A 17,910-nucleotide genomic window follows, 5' to 3' on the forward strand; every position below is an offset into this window, starting at 1 on the left:
TTCTCAGTGAAGCATATTTATTAAATAATTGGTTCACATTATTGACTGAATTAAAGACATTTAGTGCAGAGGTGCGTAGAGGTCGTCTTTCAGTGGAGTCACTTCACCCTGGCGCGCTTCGCCACTGTCTGCTTCAGACTCGTCTCCCCACTGAAACAGTGCAGATATGCATAACATTATATTAGGTATACTCGTAGATGTAACATTTAGAGGCAAATCATTGTTCGTATGTAGCAACCATAGACCTGTAGCAACACAGTTTGACGGGTGCATTTTTCGATAATAGTTAGAACTGGCGAACGCTTACCACTTCCCTACTTGTTTCTCTCGCGGAGTGGTCTTTCGTTCTCTTGAATGGAGGACTGCTCCTACACAACAGAATCCAGTGGCTTCTATAAGGCCCGACTGAACGCTGAGTCTGCTAACGCTTTTAGACAATGGATAACTTCTGTCTTGCCGCAGGGGTTGAGACGACAGTCAGTCAATACATCTAGTGTGTCTTTAACATCTTGTGTACTTGTGTATGTAAGTGTTATGGATGGTTGTAACCTCTGAAGAAGGGTAGTCTCCGAGCACGCGGTACAGGTGCCAGGCGTACAACATGTTCAGCACCCCGAGAGTGCGGAGCGTCGTCTCGAAGCCGACCAGCCACGACATCGCGCCGCCCACGATGGGACCTGCGCACACACATTGTACACGCACGGGCTCACCGCGGGGCAGCCACCAGGCGATTGAGGAGAGACTGTGTGTGTCAGTTTTGCCACTTAGTATCAGGTTCATGGGCTAACTCGAACCTCAAAAAGGGCTAGATTTGGCAAAAAATATTAAAATTAGAGCTTAATTGCAAAATTGCTAAATAATTTATAAAACATATAGAAGTAGTTAATTTTTAATATAATTTAGTACCTACTGTGTACAAATATTGTATATACATGTTATTAACAATATTATATATTGAAAAAAAAAACGTACTCAAAGCAGTTTACATGTCTTCTGAGTCTAAGTCAAATTCGACGTGAAGGGTTTCTTGTGCTGACAACGTGTTAGTTGCTGCTCAGGCTCGTTGCCCGCAGCCTTACTCAATTAAAATTTATATTTTTCTTTAGATCCATTTTTTTGATGACATCTTTCGGGATTTCACATTTGCAGCAACTTTGATTAAAACTTTTAAGGCCAAATCGTGTCTAGTATTTTATTCAGGGTATCAAAGTTCATTTTGTTTCGTAATTTTGTTTTTATTTTTATTAAATTCATCGTGCTGTGTGCTTAGTGCGAGTTTTTTTAACGTTCTCGACAGCGTAAAAGTTAACCCAATTTTGTATGCAGGTGAAACAGCGCCCCTAGCGGCGAACGTACGCAAACGATCCTATTCCATACGAATATGAGCTAACTTTAACGCTATCGAGAACTTTAAAAAACTCGCACTAAAGCACACTGTATACCCTTCGCCGTCGGCGTTAGAGTATGGCATTACCAGTATTGTGAACACTAATGAACTTAGTTCCTTGTATGGATTATCATTTCCTGCGTCCTTATAAAGCGATCCTTTGTGCCAAAATGTTATAGTATCGGTTATATATGGTTATGTATGTTTCTACTTATTTTTTTTATTTTTTTTTCCTGCCTAAGCTGATAGCCTTGAGAGGCAATTTCGCCGGAACCTTAACTAGTAGGTGAGCTCACGGGGCTCAAACCCGACGACGTTGCTAACACGAACCCTAGCAAGAGCCGTGTTTCGCAGAATCTACCACCGGATCGGAAACGCGACCCACTGAGAAGATCCGGCGAGAAACTCAGTGGGCTGTGTTTGAGAGTTAATTTACTCGTCGAACGTCGACGAGAACGGTGACCGGTGCTTGAGGTACCTAAAAGCACCGTTAGTGGATCGGGAGGATCCGAAATGACGTGTTTGGGGCGACGTCGACTGCTTTCCATTCTTTCCGCAGGATCGGGAGGTTTCTCCATTGAACAACTACTTTATCGATTGTATCAGCGTTTAAGCCGAAGTGTCCTGCGAATGTTATTATTTCTAGGCCCTTTTCTGATTAAAAACATAGTCAACGCTCATTATATTCATATTTTGAAACGTTTTCAAGTTATCTGGAAGTCGTTGCTGCAATTCTTTGATTATTTTGGCCTTCAAATGCTTTCAACGCGTCTTGTACTTGTGCGAGTATAGATTTTATATAAATCAAATATAAGATATTTGAATTTAACATAACACAATCAAAACTCCAAATAGAATGAATCCAAATACTGAATGAAATAGATGTAAAACAGGAGACAGTAATGATATAGTAGATACGGGGAATCCCCACATAGAGTGAAAGTGAGCGCGTTTAGTTTTTGCTAAGCTTTTCTGTTAAAATGTCATTTCGTTTCGTTCTTAGACGTGTCTATGTTATATTGAGATAAGATAATTTAGGGCAAAATTTCGGGCTAAATCATTATTATGGAGGCTGCTTCTTCTTCTCCATCGCTCCCACATTGCTGAGGATCATGACTCCGTTTTAGTTTGTCGACTGCCAGTCTCCATCGGTTCCGGTAAGTTGTCTGGTGTAGTGCAGCACTAAGTGGTCCGCTGGTTTGCTCGGAGATCTGGTCGGATCAACGTTTGGGGCTCCGGCCTCTATGACGTTTTTCTTCTACTTTTCCCGTGACCATCAGACGTTACAAGTTGTCTACTGTGTCTAGTGTGAATTTGAGGCTTAACCGACAGAAAAGAGCACCGAAAGCGTTAAGTTGGCAACACTGTCCTGTGTTCATACCGAGCGTGTAGGCGGCGCTGGAGGCGGCCTGCAGCGCGGCGGCGGGGCGGTGCGCGTTCGCGCGGCCCAGCAGCGCCGGGAACAACGCCGCGTCGGTGCAGCCCAGCCCCGCGCCCAGACCCGTCTGCGGCAGCACCAGCCCCCACACCTGCGCAACGAACAGGTGTACTGCATGTTGCTCTCAGTAGTCCCAGATCTACAAAATCTTTGGTACATGTGCCGATTTTGTCTTAAGTTCAGGCTTTTTTAGAACGTAAATATACTAGTTGAGCCGAAGACCTCTCCAGCAACGCCAGCACGGCTGGGCGGACTCAGGGGCTTAGCCTGCGGGGGAATGTTTGCTAACAGTAGGTAATCCCCAGAGGGGGGCCAAACAAGTCAATGGCAGCTGCTTCAAGAGTGTCGGAATGATAAACCACTGAGACAATCCGGAGAAAGACGAGAGGTAAGTTCAGCCTTAAATCCATGCATTTTATAGAATTTTAATAAATTTGATGAAATGTTTTAATATGTCTCCAGCAGAATTATTACGGGAACCGATGAGATATCACGCGTGCTATTTTCAATATATTTTTTGTTTGTTACTTTGTATAGAAGTGGTTGTTATACATATAAAATAGTTAGACTAAAAGATTTAATTAGTTTTGAAGTTTTTGCTTTATTTTGTATAGCAGATCCACTTTCACATTCCAAAATCTATCGCTTCAGCCTAAGCTTTGTGACTTCATACATATTATTTTAATAACTAAGCCGATAAGATCGGGTAATATATTCGTGTAGGGCGATACGGAGAGGATATGACGAGGGGAAGCGACGATGAGGTCAGCGGCAGCGGCCTGGTCGCCCTCACTGACCTGCACGCGCTGCACTGACTGAACTCACCGAGGAGGCATGTGGCAGGGCCAGTGCGGCGAGCGCCACGGTGAGCTGGCCCAGCGCGGCGGTCCGGCCGGGGCGGCCCCACTGCCCCGCGCACACGCTGCACACCAGGTACCCCGTGCTGTCCGGCACGAACACCAGCCCCGCCTGCCATTGCTGTCGACAGTACAACCGAAGGAGGTATTTTCAGGAACACAAGGTGGAGCACATTATGTATCATCAACACTACTGCTTGACTTCGTTTTGAGAGGCAGTTCCATCACACTCTTTATGTAGCGGTATCGGACTTAATAACGTGAGTATTAGGAAGCTCAACCCGTAGTGGACGAGATGAGGTGCGGCGCGTCGGTGTCATCGGGTACCTGTGTGTGGAACTTTTGTGAGATCCACAGGGGCAGGCACGGCTCGAGCGCGGCCATGACGCTGGTGGTGAGCAGCACCGCCCCCGCGCCTGCCCGCACCGCCCCGCCCGCCCGTACCCCGCACCACGCCGGCGACGAACCTTCAGCATCACTGCACACCTGTCAGCACAACTACTGATTACTCGATGCAGCAAGACTTATGCGAATGCATGCTTTGTAGGCAGCGGCTTGGTTCTGCCCCTGGCATTGTTGAAGTCCTTGGGTGACGGTAACCACTCACTATCAGGTGGGCCGTATGCTCGTCTGCCTACAAGGCCAATAAAAAAAAAGAATAACACCCATACAGTTTCACGAGTTTAAGTGGAAAATACACAAAAGTCAAGGGCCAACATTCGCGCACGCTTTGTTAAGGTGCCTTCTTGTGTTGGTCTCGCACAGCCGCCGACACAAGGGAATGTGGAGGAACCCAACGTTAAGGAGCCGTTATTCCAATGGAAAAAACATTCACAGTGAACCGTCGCGGCGTCGTGGCCTAATTATTAGATGGCTGATGTCTTCGTGGACGCCATGCGACGATGTTCAAATCCAACAGGTGAGTATTAATTATTCTAAAGATGTAAGCACTTAACACGTATTCCCGAAAGACTTCCACGACGGAAGAATAAAAACAACAATCCTACAAAAGTATAAATTAGCGTAATTACGACTCACCGCCCTTAAATAGACCCGCACGGGTAGGTATCGCGATCTTATCTATTTAAACCGTGAAATTCCGATTTGAACGGTGAAAGATACAAAAAAAGTTAACTTCGACCTCGAATATAAAACACCTTTAAGAAAGAAATTGAGTCAGACCGGATCCGAACCGATCGAATATACACTACTTACTTTGTTAAATTCTTCTTTCCTCAAGAAAACGTGCTGCAGAGCTTGGAATCAATAACAATTAAGCATCAATGAGAATAATGACACGCCATTACAGATAACTCAGAATTAATACAAAGTCATCTTTTAATGTCCGTCGCTAGTAATCTCCCCTCACTCATGTATCTACTTGCCAAAATACCACAACGAGTGTTTGCGATTAACTTAATGAGACATTTCCAGAGGCTTTCCGATTGAAGACTTAACTCGTGTTAGTCTTAAGCTATGTGCCCCACAGGAAGGCTGCGACATAATTTTAAATTTCTTTAACATGAGTACACCGGGAGAGCAGCGCTGATGGTGGCACTCTCCCGGCCTTTAACCCAGGTGTCATCCGGGTACCCACCTCCTTCTCACTATCAACTGAACAGATTTATGCGACACGACACGATGCGATGCCACCTGAGGTACACCGTGCCGGCAGGATGCTTGAACATGACGATGGCTGGACCCTCGCTCCGTAGGTCTTAACGTCCACATTACATTAGTGTCGCGCTCAATTATATTTACCAAAATTAGCGAGCAGAGCGGCCGTGAGTATCAGGAATGGCGCCTCCCTGCTCCAGAGGGCGTTGGTCGCGCCCCCGAACGGATACCCCACGAGCACCCCTGGCACACAAACAACATTGTACCAGTCTTGTTTACTGTGGGTAACTATCAAGTGTTATCATTCAACCTAATATGCCTAATATATATTATTGATACTTACCCACAGTATACATATTATGCGAAATAATAGAGGGAGCATACTTCATTGCACACCAAAATTCTATAACCTAACTAAACATGGTTGTTATTACTGCTTCTAAGTCCGCGCGGGTAGGTACCACCACCCTACCTACTTCTGCCGTGAAACAGTAATGCGTTTCGGTTTGAAGGATGGGGCAGCCATTGTAACTATACTTGAGATCTTAGAACTTATATCTCAAGGTGGGTGGCGCATTTACGTCGTAGATGTCTATGGGCTCCATTAAACACTTAACACCAGGTGGGCTGTGAGCTCGTCCACCCATCTAAGCAATAAAAAAAACATCAAAGGTCGTGCCGTTCATTTATTAAAATCGCTTTGGAGGAAGATAGAAGATAATACGAATGGTCTCACGTATAGCATCAGTGAGTGAAGTTGCTGTGCACAATGAAGACTAAGTGAGGTAGGTACCGAGGGCGACCGCGCCAAGCAGCGCCGGGATGCGCGCGGGGCGCAGCGCCGCCCCCAACGTGAGGCCAGCCACGGCGGACAGCCCCGCGCCCCCGCCGTGCACCGCGCGCCCGCACCACGCGCACGCACCCGCCGCCCACCCCGACCCCGCCACCCCGCAGCACGCGAACACTGCCACAAAATGTAAACCCTACAGCTCCATTCCGCTCCGTGTCGCGTGTCGCCCGTGGTCAGCTGCATTCGGCTTCGATGCGGGCCGCGAGCTACGAACTTGCTGAAGCGGTCAGGGTGGGCCCTTCGATTCGTTAGTGAACATTGTTTTTCGTTTTTGTTCGATTAGTACGATTTTAGTGCTTTGACTCGACGACTTTTCTCTCACATTCAGTGGCTGCGCCGCAAAATTTAGTATAGGCAAGTACCAACCCACTATCACAGTCCAGGAGCTCGGCGAACAGCGACCAGTACCGGCTATGATCACAATTATTCCTTTTACATCACTTGAAAACGATTAAATTGAATTAGCGATTAAAGTATTTGCGACGGATTCAAAGATAGTTTTAACATGGCGAGAGAACCTGACGTATCATCATCATCAGCCTATAGCAGTCCACTGCTGGACATAGGCCTCTCCAATTGTTCGCCACTGAGCACAATCCTCGGCTTCTCATATCCAGCTCCTGCCAGCCACCCTGCACAGATCATCACTCCGCCGAGCCTGAGGGCGTTCTGCACTGCGTTTTCCAATTCGCGGTCTCCACTCAAGAACATGTTTACCTCAGCGGTTATCGGTTGTCCGGCTAATATGACCAGCCCATTGCTACTTCAGCTTACTAACCTGTACCTGTACCTGTAACCTATACCTATCGTTTAGCAGAACAATAAGTACCGAGGGCAGCAGCCGCCAGCAGCGCGGTGGCCGCCCGCAGCACCCTGGCGGGCCCGTACTTGGCGACGGCGGCGGCGGCGAACGGAGCCGTCACCAGCTGGGCCGTCGCCTTTGCTCCCAGAACTAGTCCTACGGCTGCTTGAGAGCTGCCGACACCTGGAATAAACTCCAACTAATTTCACTTGCAACGAACAGTGCACGCTACATTCGCACTGCACTTCTTCTATTGATACAAATACCTATATTTAATTAAAAACCTTCTTGTACTGTAGTTGGTATTCCCTTTACGGTTCGTTTTGCTGCGACTGCGACGACGTTGTGATGGGACTGCCCACGTGCTTGCGTGGTAGGGGTTTAGACTTCTTCGTGACGCGAGAAGTTTATGGAGAAACAGGAGCATATATAAATGCAGGATAAAAAGGATTCAGTCAGATAAAAATGCAAAGATTCAAATCTTGAAGCGCAAAGCACGGGCACATGCATACATTTAACGTTTAAGCGGCTATGATGTTCTTATCTGGAGGAATTGAATCTTCTGCGCCTCCGTTTCCTGAGAGTATTCACTGATGACCGACACTGTACACGAGGGCCTGCCTCAGGGATGCACACTGGGTGAATGGACCACTCTTCTGTAGAAACTACATCTTAGTCTCTGCCTGCTTACATGCTTGCAGTAAACAAGTTCAAGTTAATAGCCCATTTGTAGTGGCATCCATAAGCATCAACAATTGAATACCTAATTTGAGCTCGCGAAGAAGTGATAGTGCTTACACGCGAACCGTACTCTGGTCGTTCGACCTTGAGTGTCAAATTCAAATATAAATGTTACTGCAATAACTGTATTCAGTATGTGTAACTGTGACTGTATTCAGCCCAAGTCATCTCACAGATTCAATGAATCCCAACAAAAAATATTTAAATGTTTTCATCTATTAATACAATTATTTTATTGTCTGGTTAGGCTATACACTCAAATAATTATTCAAGGGACACCATTGGCAACTGACTGATTTAGTGTCTACAGATAGCATTATCTAATGCAGTCTTCCGGCCTAGTAGGTACAGTCGACGTGGGTATAATTTCCCGCAAGCTGGGCACCTCTCACAGTAGGAGTATATATACATATTATAGTTGTATAGGTGGGTATTATCAATCTCAACAAAAATATAACTTCAACTCAAGTTTCAAATATATTAAAATCCACAGATCCGTTTAAAACCTCTGGGACCGTCGAAGAACTTTGTTATTTGTATGTCTCGTATCGCATGCTCCAAGGAGCAAGGTCAGTGGAACTGTTTGAGATCATTTCAATAGGCGTATTAGCGCCGCCCGCCGCCGGAACAGAGGCCTTCCACACTATCTACTGCTAGCTCCGAGTTGAGCTTCCATGCACGGGCCTTTTTTGTGGAGAGTAATCTGCCGTGAGCAGTGACTTAGCTGAGTCTTTGGCATTGTTCACATCTATGAGCGACCGTGACCACTCACAATTAGGTGGGACGTGTGCTCACTGGACGAAAAAAAACTTGTCTTCAAAGCCATTTAAAAAACCAGACCCGTAAGATTATCAATTTGTGTCATCACCTATGGTAAGATATTGTGAGCACGCACCGGCACCACTGCCCTGCATGTCTCTACCGCGAAACAATGATGCGTTGCCGTGTTAAGGATGGGTAGCAGGGTAGCAGCATCGGTATTGTACTGTGTATGGAGCTCAGTGACCACTCAATACCAGTCGGTCTGTGAGCTCGCCTGTTGATCATAAGCAATAAATGTGAGTAAGCCCTGTACCTTGATAGTTGTCTCGCTGCATGTGGCGCATGGTAGTGTTGAGGATGGCGGCGAGCGGCGCCTCCCGGCGGGCCCACAGCTCCAAGGACTCGCCGCGGATCCAGTCCGGGACTATGGGCACTACGGTCAACGAACACTGTCTGTACTGTACACGTTGCGCCTCGTGCTCGGACCACACATATTTCCAGACTAATATAAAACTTACTAACTTCGTACTTCATATCATTGTTCAAAAATATCGAATATAAATCGTTTCCCGCAAACATCTAATGTAGTCTAGTTACGTAGCTTGATTGTGCCGCGTATTGCCGCAGTAGCGACACTGAAGATTGGCTCGATCACAATTTCTAGTAACTTTCTTATAACTATTCTATATATTATTGTAACATAATAATTAATAAAGTAACATTCATAACATTGATTTTGTTCGTATAATCAGTAGCAAGACACTCACCCAGCACGGTTAACAAAACATTGTCCAAGAAGAACGTGAAATAAATCAAAGAGAAGGCTACAAAGGCATCCTTCGATACGCCTTCTGACATCTTACAAGGGACTCTATTGGATTCCAGAGGAGTGAGTGAGTGCGTGTGGAGTCTGGCGGGAGCTCGGCGCGGAGTGGGGCCGTGCTCGCCGCCGCGGAGTGCCCCGGCCTGATAAGCCACGCGCCAATACATTTTCAATCAGCGCGCGTCGATGCGTGTGGAACGACCCTAACGCAATTTTCTGCTGAATGCATCTAAAGGATTACTCGCTAAGAATGTATCTGGGAGATATTGATTGCTACAGTTTTATTCAGAGTAAGGTTCTCATGAAGATCCAAGCCGATCTATCGACGATGGTGTTCTTGTCATTAGATCCAGACGTAAATTTGTTTTACACGTATAAAGCCGTAGCTGCGTCGAGAACACAGTGGAGCACCCGTGAACCTCCAGCCACCCTTCGTTAATCTCTGGTCTCCGCTGCTCCTACACGACACGACTTCACGCGGCACTACACAGCTAGGATTGGAAGTTTTGCGTCATCCACCGCACCGACCAGGTTTTTGGCCGACATTCGATTAGTTTTTCCAAAGACTGGACAGTTTCTTGGTGGGGAAGAAATGTAACACCCGGGAGACGGTACAAAATTCTTGTGAAAAGTTTGTAGCTCTCGTAGACCTGACTTTTTCAAGAAGGGAATTGAAAAATGACCACCGTGCTGGCAGAGATGCATCAAAATTTTTTTATTTTTTTATTGCTTAGGTAGATGGAGGAGCTCACGGCCCACCCGGTGTTAAGTGGTTACCGGAGCCCATAGACATCTACAACATAAATGCTGCCATCTACCTTGAGACATGAGTTGTAAGGTCTCACTTTTTACAGTAAGTACAACGGCTACCCCGCCCATCAAGCCGAAACGCATTACTGCTTCCTACTGTACCTACCTGTGTGCACAAAATGTGTGTATATTTCATTTGATAAAAATATAAACAACTAGCGACCCGCCCTCGCTTCGTTTCGGAAACATTAAAATACAAATGAAACAAAAAAAAAATAAAAAAAATAAATAAAAAAAGTAGCCTATGTTCATCAGGGACAATGTCGGCTTCTAATGGAAAAAAAATTTTTCAAATCGGTCCAGTAGTTTCGGAGCCTATTCGAAACAAACAAACAAACAAATCTTTCCTCTTTATAATATTAGTATAGATGATTCCGTAGGTAAAGAGTAAGAAGGATGTAACGGAGGTGGAGGATCGGCGGTGTTTTTTTAAATGTGTGACGTTAGCAATTTGACGTCACAATTGCTGGTAAGATTAGTAGGTTCCCGGAGGTTCTCCCAGACTCTTGGAGGGTTTAGTAGGTTCTCGGAGATTCGACGGAGTGACTGGTGAAGTCAGAGACTGGCGCTACGTTGTTTGTTATGTATTACTAAGGATGACATCAGCGACGCTGACAATAGTCACTCGTATGTGGGTGGGGGTAACTTAGTCATGTATTCTCCTGAATACCGTCTTATCCAATTGTTTGCATGGGTAACATTAAGGAAACAGTTAAACATTTTAAATAATCTTAGTTAACAGTAACGTTGCGCCGACATATAAATATTAAATAGGTACCTAATCAATAACACTAAAAATAATCAGATAACTATAAAACGTTTGACGTTTAACTATTTGAAGTTTGTTGAATACACTCGTGTTATTTGATTGGAAGATAAGAAATTTTATTGAAATTTTAACATTGTAAATTTTTAGAAGTGCACCGATAACAGGTTGTGGGATTTCCACAACGATTTATCATAATACTCAACATTTACGACTATTATCAAAAAGTAAGGTTTTTTTTATAATCTTCGTAACTCTTTAACGCATTACAACAATGCAAGATTGTGAGAAGTAATAAAAATAAACTAAGATAACCGCTCCAGCGGTCGACGCGACGGAAGAAGGAAAGAACTCTCATTATTTATTCAGGAACTTCTGGATGTCACATATATGCGTGTCCTGAAGGGGTTGGCAGCCACCGTCAGGGAGGCCACAGAAGACCTTGTGAGCCGCACCGCAACAGAAGAGGTCGAGAGACTGCGTGCGGTCAACGCAAGAGCGGCAAGAGCAGGAGATCCTGCAGCTCCGTGTGGAGGTCGGTGGAATTAGGAAGGAGTTTGCCAGGGTCTCGCAGACGCTAGCATGCTCGCACCGTATAGTTTTTTTTTTTTTTTTTTTTTATTGCTTACAAGTGTGGACGAGCTCACAGCCCACCTGGTGTTAAGTGGTTACCATAGACATATACAACGTAAATGCGCAACCCACCTTGAGATATAAGTTCTAAGGTCTCAGTATAGTTACAACGGCTGCCCTACCCTTCAAACCGAAACGCATTACTGCTTCACGCAGATATAGGCAGGATGGTGGTACCTACACGTGCGGACTCACAAGAGGTCCTACCACCAGTGATTACTCAAATTATAATTTTGCGGATTTTATTTTTATTACACGATGTTATTCCTTCACCGTGGAAGTCAATCGTGAACATTTGTTAAGGTATTATAAAAAAAAAAATTATACCCGCCTGCGGGATACGAACACCGTTGCATCGCTCTACACGAATGCACCGGACGTCTTATACTTTAGGCCACGATGACTTCTCCAAGAAAGAAGGAAGAGAAAGAGTTTTGTTGCGCCTCTAACGTATTATGCAAACCTCGGGACCAAGTTTGACGCTCGTTTTGCGGTACTGGAGGCGCGGTTTCGACTGGAGCCCCGGGAGTGAGCGCCGCTAGCGACGGAAGAGCCGTGAGAAATTCATCTAGTCGGAGCTGTAGATCTCGACGGGGTTTAGGCGGTAGTAGGTTTTGCAGGGCGATTTTGTGCGTCAAATATGACGCGTCGCGTCGCGCAACTTACTCAAGGCGTAGTCTCATAGGGAGAATTGGAAGAAGAAGAGTGCCTAGGTCTTCCTCTTTTCCCACTTGTTATCTGGATGTCCCGAAGTCCGCCATACTCGGGTCTGTATACTGTATACTCCCTACCAAATCGACAACAGCTGAAAATACTCCTGTCCATCTCTCGTCTATCAACTAACGAGTTGTATCTTACTTAGCACAATCTCTTGGGCTATTTCGGAGGCTGCTTATGCCAACATCGTATAAAGAATTTAGCTTGGGGAAAAACAGATTCATCTTCTTAATGGTCAGAGAATATACCCCAACCGAGTACCCTAACCTGCAACCTAACTCATGCATCAGCTCACTGAGTTTCTCGCCGGATCTTTTCAGCGGGTCGCGATTCCGATACGGTAGTACATTCATCGGCGAAGTATCTGCTCTTGTGTTGTTAGGTCTCCTTCTGAGACGCCCGGGCAGTTGTTAGCTAATCCCACTCCTCCTGGCTGAGCCTTTGCTCGCCCACCTGTCCTGGTGAAACTGGAAAGGCCTCCGGGCCAACAGTAATCCTTTAATCCTAAAAAAAACATCACTTCTTCGCGAGCTCAGATTAGTTATTTAATAGTTGATGCTTATGGATGCCACTACAAATGGGCTATTAACTTGAACTTGTTTACTGCAAGCATGTAAGCTGGCAGAGACCAAGATGTGGTTTCTACGGAAGAGTGGAAACTAGAAAGGCCTCAGGGCCGCCAATAAACCTTCAATCATAAAAAAAGAAGAATATACCCCGAAAAGATGTGTAGTAAATTGCTTAAATAATCTGACTATTGACTACCTTCGTAAGCATGACCAGATTGTGGCTTGCTCCGAAAGAAATGTGTGAATACTGACAACAAACTGTTCCTCCGTTTGGCCTTCGTCCCCGTCAACAATTGTTTGGCAGAGATTTAAAAGATTCAAACAGAATTATTTATCTCAAATTCTCCCAATATCCTTTTCTGATAACTTTACTCCAATTTTCAAACAAGTCTGCTATGCGTTGAGCTTCATTCTATGATGAATACCTTGAATTCCAATTGCTATGCTTTTGTGGATATTTTTGTTCTCCCTATATTAAAACTTGTAGTGTAGATAATATGCAATGTTGCATATTGCAATATGACGTGTATGTATGTGCGTTGTCGGGCGACGCTCTTGCGAGGGCAGTCGTTCGCCTACCGTCAGCTAAGCAAGGTGTGCAATAAATGCCTAATATATCATCAGTATTTTATTGAAGAACCCAACCAAATGTTACTAAAAACTAAATGCGATAATTATTTATATCCAGGACCCATCTCCTGGTTTACATGACTTCCCATGATCTCTAAAAATGTTCAGTCAATATAGCCGTCAGTTTTTTTTTTTTTTTCAAAATTCATACATGCATGTTTTAGTTTTGGTGACGTCCCTGACGCTTGAAAAGCTCAGTTAATCATTCCTGTTTTAAAACCTAGAAAATATCTCAGTCTTAAACCAACTGCTATACAACTACACATCTGAAAGTCAAATTTTGCGCTATGAATTACTTATATTATTTGTGTGTTTACCCTTATAACCCAACTATCGTTGACGCTGTTACATCATTTGTTATAGCAATTGCTCCTAAAGCTTTTTTTATTGCCCTTGTAGGCAAACGAGTATATAGCCCACCTGATGGTGAGTGGTTACCGTCACCCATGGACTTCAGTAATACCAGGGGCCAAGCCGCTGCCTACCTTTAAGTACTCTCCACAAGCCTCGTTCGAAGAAGGAAATGTTATAGCGCTCGGGAAACACCATGGAGGGGATCATTCCAAAGCCGGGTGGTACGTGGCCAAGAAGATCTCTGGAAACGTACTGTGAATAAACGCAATGGCCCCAGGTAGTAAGGATGGACTCTATTCCGGTGGCGGGCGGTGCGATAGTAAAAACGAGATTATGGTATCATCTCAAACAATTCCTCAGAGCAGATTTTACTTAAATGATACCTAGGTATCTGTTAATAATCCGTAATATGTTTAATAACATTAATCTATTTAATTACAATTATTTGATTAACTACAATGAATAATGAAACAATTGGATTTTTTATTATTATCCATAATGTGTTCATTAAATGTTAAAAATTAAATGTGTTAATGTACATGTAATGTGAATTAAATAAGAATTAAATATGCTTGACATTAAAGCCAACAGACCAGATTGGCAAATTGCTCAAACCATTGGTAAATTCTCATAAATAAATAAAAATATATGTGAAAATATTGTTAGAACTATAAAATCAATAAGGTAAGTTTTTGAAAGAGATTTGAAGATAAGCAACGAAATTGTAATCGTAATCAATGTGGACGATTAAAGCAGTAAGTAAGTAATGATGTATGTATACGATATGAATCATTAACATAACCGCGCACATACGTAGTTACTGAATTCAGTTGCTGTAAATAGTCGGCACTTCTGTTCCAAACTTTCAGCAATTGGTTCGTAAGACTAATTTGTCTAAAGTAAAATATGTTTTTGATTGCCTCTTTTGTTTCGGAGAGTATGTAAGGTTCTATCTGACTTTTGTGTTGTCTGTGGTAGCGACAGACTATTCCGTGATTGGTGGTGGGTCGATTGTCGATTTACGACATACGTACCTACGTAGTCATTACTGTCAGTGGTAGTCATGAGTTGAAAATTTTAGTTTGCGATGTGTCTATTGTGAAAATATCAAAATTATTCGTTTATTTGAGTCACGGTTAAGCGTGTGATGTGTCGCAAAAACCGTTATCGAATATTGCGGGGCATTTTGTTGAAAAGTTAGCGAATATCGAGGCGCAGACTCCCTGTATCCAGGCAGTAACGCGTCCCCGCAACATAAAACTATGGTGAGTATCTACTGAGAATTACAACACTTAATAAATACAAAATAAAAAATAAATTGTACCTGTAATAAATTGTATTATAATAGTTTAATATTGCTCATTTAATAAAAAATATATCGTGTAGTTTCCGATAGGAACTAGGTAGTTTGTAAGAATTTAATGAATGTCTTACAATCAAATTCAACATACAAGTAAAGTTAGTATTCAATACCTACTAGATGAATAAGAATTTACATATAAGTCTGTAAACATTCGAATTCAAGTTCATTGTTCCATTGCATTTGTCCGTGTTTAAGAGCACTAAGTTCATGCCTACTTTCTTCAGAAAAACTATATAATACAATTCATAACGTATAAAACGTAGTACTATAACAGCTGTACCATTGTAAGGTATACTTTTTGCACAGCAGTGGATTGACATTAGTTATGAGCAGGTTTTGTTAATTTAAGTGAATTGTTTGCACAACTGATATTATCATCTGCAGGTCTGTAATAAGTATTTTTTACATTCATTTATTAGACAATGTACAGTCATGACATTAGTCAGACATGACATTAAGTTTTTATTTCAAGTTTAGGAACATCATCAAGCAATAATAGTCTTATAACTGAAGATCTAAAATATGAATTCAATTAGCATTAACATGTCTGAGAAAAAAAAAATGGTTTTATTTAAAAATATGTCCCATTATTTAAAAATGAATAATAGAAACCTTTTGTTAGATTGAAAAAAACTGTATAAACACCATTTTTTTGTGGTACTTGGGCTTACTTTATTTAATACTAAAAGTTTTGTTACCAGAAAAGTTTAATTTATGATAAGTAAGACAACTTTAGTTAACATTAAAGTAACTGTTAATCTTAGTATGTACTTAAAGTGCTTTTGCCAATAGGTATGTAATTCATAAGTTACACTTTGCACACATAATTGAAAATTAAATAAATTATTGAAATTGAATTTATTATTATTATTATTAAAAGGTTTTAAATAATTATCTAATAAACAATTAAATTAATTAAATTAAATTCATGATTCCAATTTCTTCAAATTGAAATGAATATATTTTTTTGTGACATTCTGGAAGAATCCGATCACTAAACAAGATTGTAACAAAATATAGATTTTGTGTTGAGTAACAATATTTTGTAATAAGTATATTCAAAGTATATTTTGCTTCAAGTTAATAAGGCAAAGACTCTTTTAATTTATCGTATTACATTATAAAATGCTTTGAGAAATGTAATAAAATTATATTGAGCACATTATTTTTTGAGTAGAATCGTAGTTAATAGTTGCTAATTTATCTTTTATAGGGTAACAAGCTACCTTTACATATTAACGCTTGCACACCCATATATGCTGCCATTGCATTTTGAGTGTTTCTTCATTTCTTCTCTTATTTCTGCTGTGTTGCAATCATCTATTTTGGTTTGAGGGGTTGCATAAGCCATTACTGTAATTCATTTTATGGCTTTATGAGAAAATTACTAAAAATATAAACTAAATTTAAACACTGACTATGCATTCTAAATACGTCTCTGGACACATCTATATTAAATGAGAATAAAGTGCCTAATTTAAAGCTTTGTTAGCATAATAAATATTATCTCTAGCTCATGATAACAAAGTGTACTCAATGCACCTTGTGCAAATGTTGGAAAGTACATTTGTTCTCTGCATGATAGTGATAGATGTGAGCTCACACATCTACCTGCTGAATATCTTAGATGACGTGTTATCTGCAATGTGTACTATGTAATGTTTACAACACATTCATTAAAAATATTTGTTTGAATCTCAGATTGTAGAATAATTAATAAACAGTAATTTATTTCTTTATACTAAGTACCCACATCATTTAAACGTGATACATATTAATACTACCTATCTCTGACTCTCAGTAAAATATTACATTCACTACATCTTTTATAATGAAAAACAATAATACTTAGACATCAATGAATATAGTTAAAGTACACATGATAATAGTGTGAGTCCTAATTAGGTTGAAACAAAAGTGAGTTTTATGCTGCAGTTCATTGGATATTCTCACGGGTGGTTCAAAATCAGATCAGGAGTTGGAGTTGGTATATACTTCAACAGATGTTGCAACCACTAGTCTCGGACAGTCTTCTGAGCGCAGACGTACATACTCAAGGAAGTCATGCGTGCCGATTTGCAGGACGGGACAACCGTTTGAGTCTGAGCCAGTTGAGTTTTTAACCTCATGTCTTAAGTGGGTGGCTTCGTTCAAGTTGTGATGTCAACGGTCCCCGGGGACCATTTGCGACTGGTGGGGACAAGATCTTCTGCAACTATCTACGCCAAATAAATAGAAAATGTTATTTCTCACATTATAATCGAAAATAATTGATTCGTTTGTTGAGATCCTGCGCTGTGTTGCAAATTAAATAGCCCATTATAATTCTCTGAATATTTGTAGAAAAAGTATTAATTTAATGATTAACCTTGAATGAATCACGTATTTATAATTGTTCGGCAGCGTGAGTGGGATGGATCACGCGAGGTCGCCGCCCGGGAGGCGGTCCACTCCACCGGTACTTAGCGCTTTATGACTTATCCATGTTAGCTAATCAGTCAGTTTCCCGCTTATTTATCGTTACCGTAAACCCGTGAACTACAGCTGTAACCACCCCGTTCTGCTCGATCTCCGAACACGGGCTCCAGGCATTATCGGTACAGGCCTATCTATAGCTAGCCACCAGCTGCAGCGGCCTACTCTGGTGGCAGCAGCGGACACCGCCGCGGTGTAGCTGATATCGATGCTAGTGGTGATATGAGTGACGTCATCACATGAAGTAGAACTCTGTCAGTCATTACGGTGCTACTTGTTAAAAACGAGAATGCTTTCGTGAGGTACGTTATGACAC

At 42.3% G+C, this 17,910-nt stretch overlaps 2 protein-coding genes across 7 annotated transcripts in view; one reads left to right on the plus strand and one right to left on the minus strand.

Annotated features, from left to right (window-relative positions):
* LOC114240083 (synaptic vesicular amine transporter) lies at nucleotides 1–14,682 on the minus strand. 5 transcript variants are annotated; one of them, XM_089739098.1, is made up of 11 exons: nucleotides 14,570–14,682; nucleotides 8,768–8,887; nucleotides 6,979–7,134; nucleotides 6,093–6,263; nucleotides 5,444–5,542; nucleotides 4,898–4,938; nucleotides 4,010–4,168; nucleotides 3,651–3,803; nucleotides 2,769–2,916; nucleotides 550–677; nucleotides 1–150 (listed from the first exon to the last, which is right to left on the minus strand). In XM_089739098.1, the coding sequence occupies exons 2-11, from the start codon at nucleotides 8,796–8,798 to the stop codon at nucleotides 61–63; spliced, it is 1,176 nt and encodes a 391-aa protein (XP_089595224.1). In that variant the 5' UTR covers nucleotides 8,799–8,887; nucleotides 14,570–14,682; the 3' UTR covers nucleotides 1–60. The 5 variants fall into 5 exon arrangements, 4 of the variants coding, with proteins under 4 accessions (XP_089595224.1, XP_089595223.1, XP_089595222.1 ...); XM_089739097.1 differs by lacking the exon at nucleotides 14,570–14,682 and adding an exon at nucleotides 13,888–13,978; XM_089739096.1 differs by lacking the exon at nucleotides 14,570–14,682 and adding an exon at nucleotides 9,222–9,577 and having other exon boundaries at nucleotides 3,623–3,803.
* The window catches only part of LOC114252194 (beta-1,3-galactosyltransferase 5), a 15,578-nt gene continuing 12,281 nt past the window's right edge, over nucleotides 14,614–17,910 (plus strand). Inside the window, exon 1 of one of the 2 annotated variants that reach the window (XM_028186700.2) lies at nucleotides 14,614–15,021. The gene's annotated coding sequence lies outside the window, so the exon portion shown is untranslated. Of the gene's footprint in view, nucleotides 15,022–15,201; nucleotides 15,504–17,910 lie in introns of those variants that run through there. The other variant, XM_089739099.1, reaches the window with a different exon arrangement.

This window comes from Bombyx mandarina, chromosome 28 (genome assembly GCF_030267445.1).
Source record: "Bombyx mandarina strain Sakado chromosome 28, ASM3026744v2".
Classification (NCBI taxonomy): Eukaryota; Metazoa; Arthropoda; class Insecta; order Lepidoptera; family Bombycidae; genus Bombyx; species Bombyx mandarina.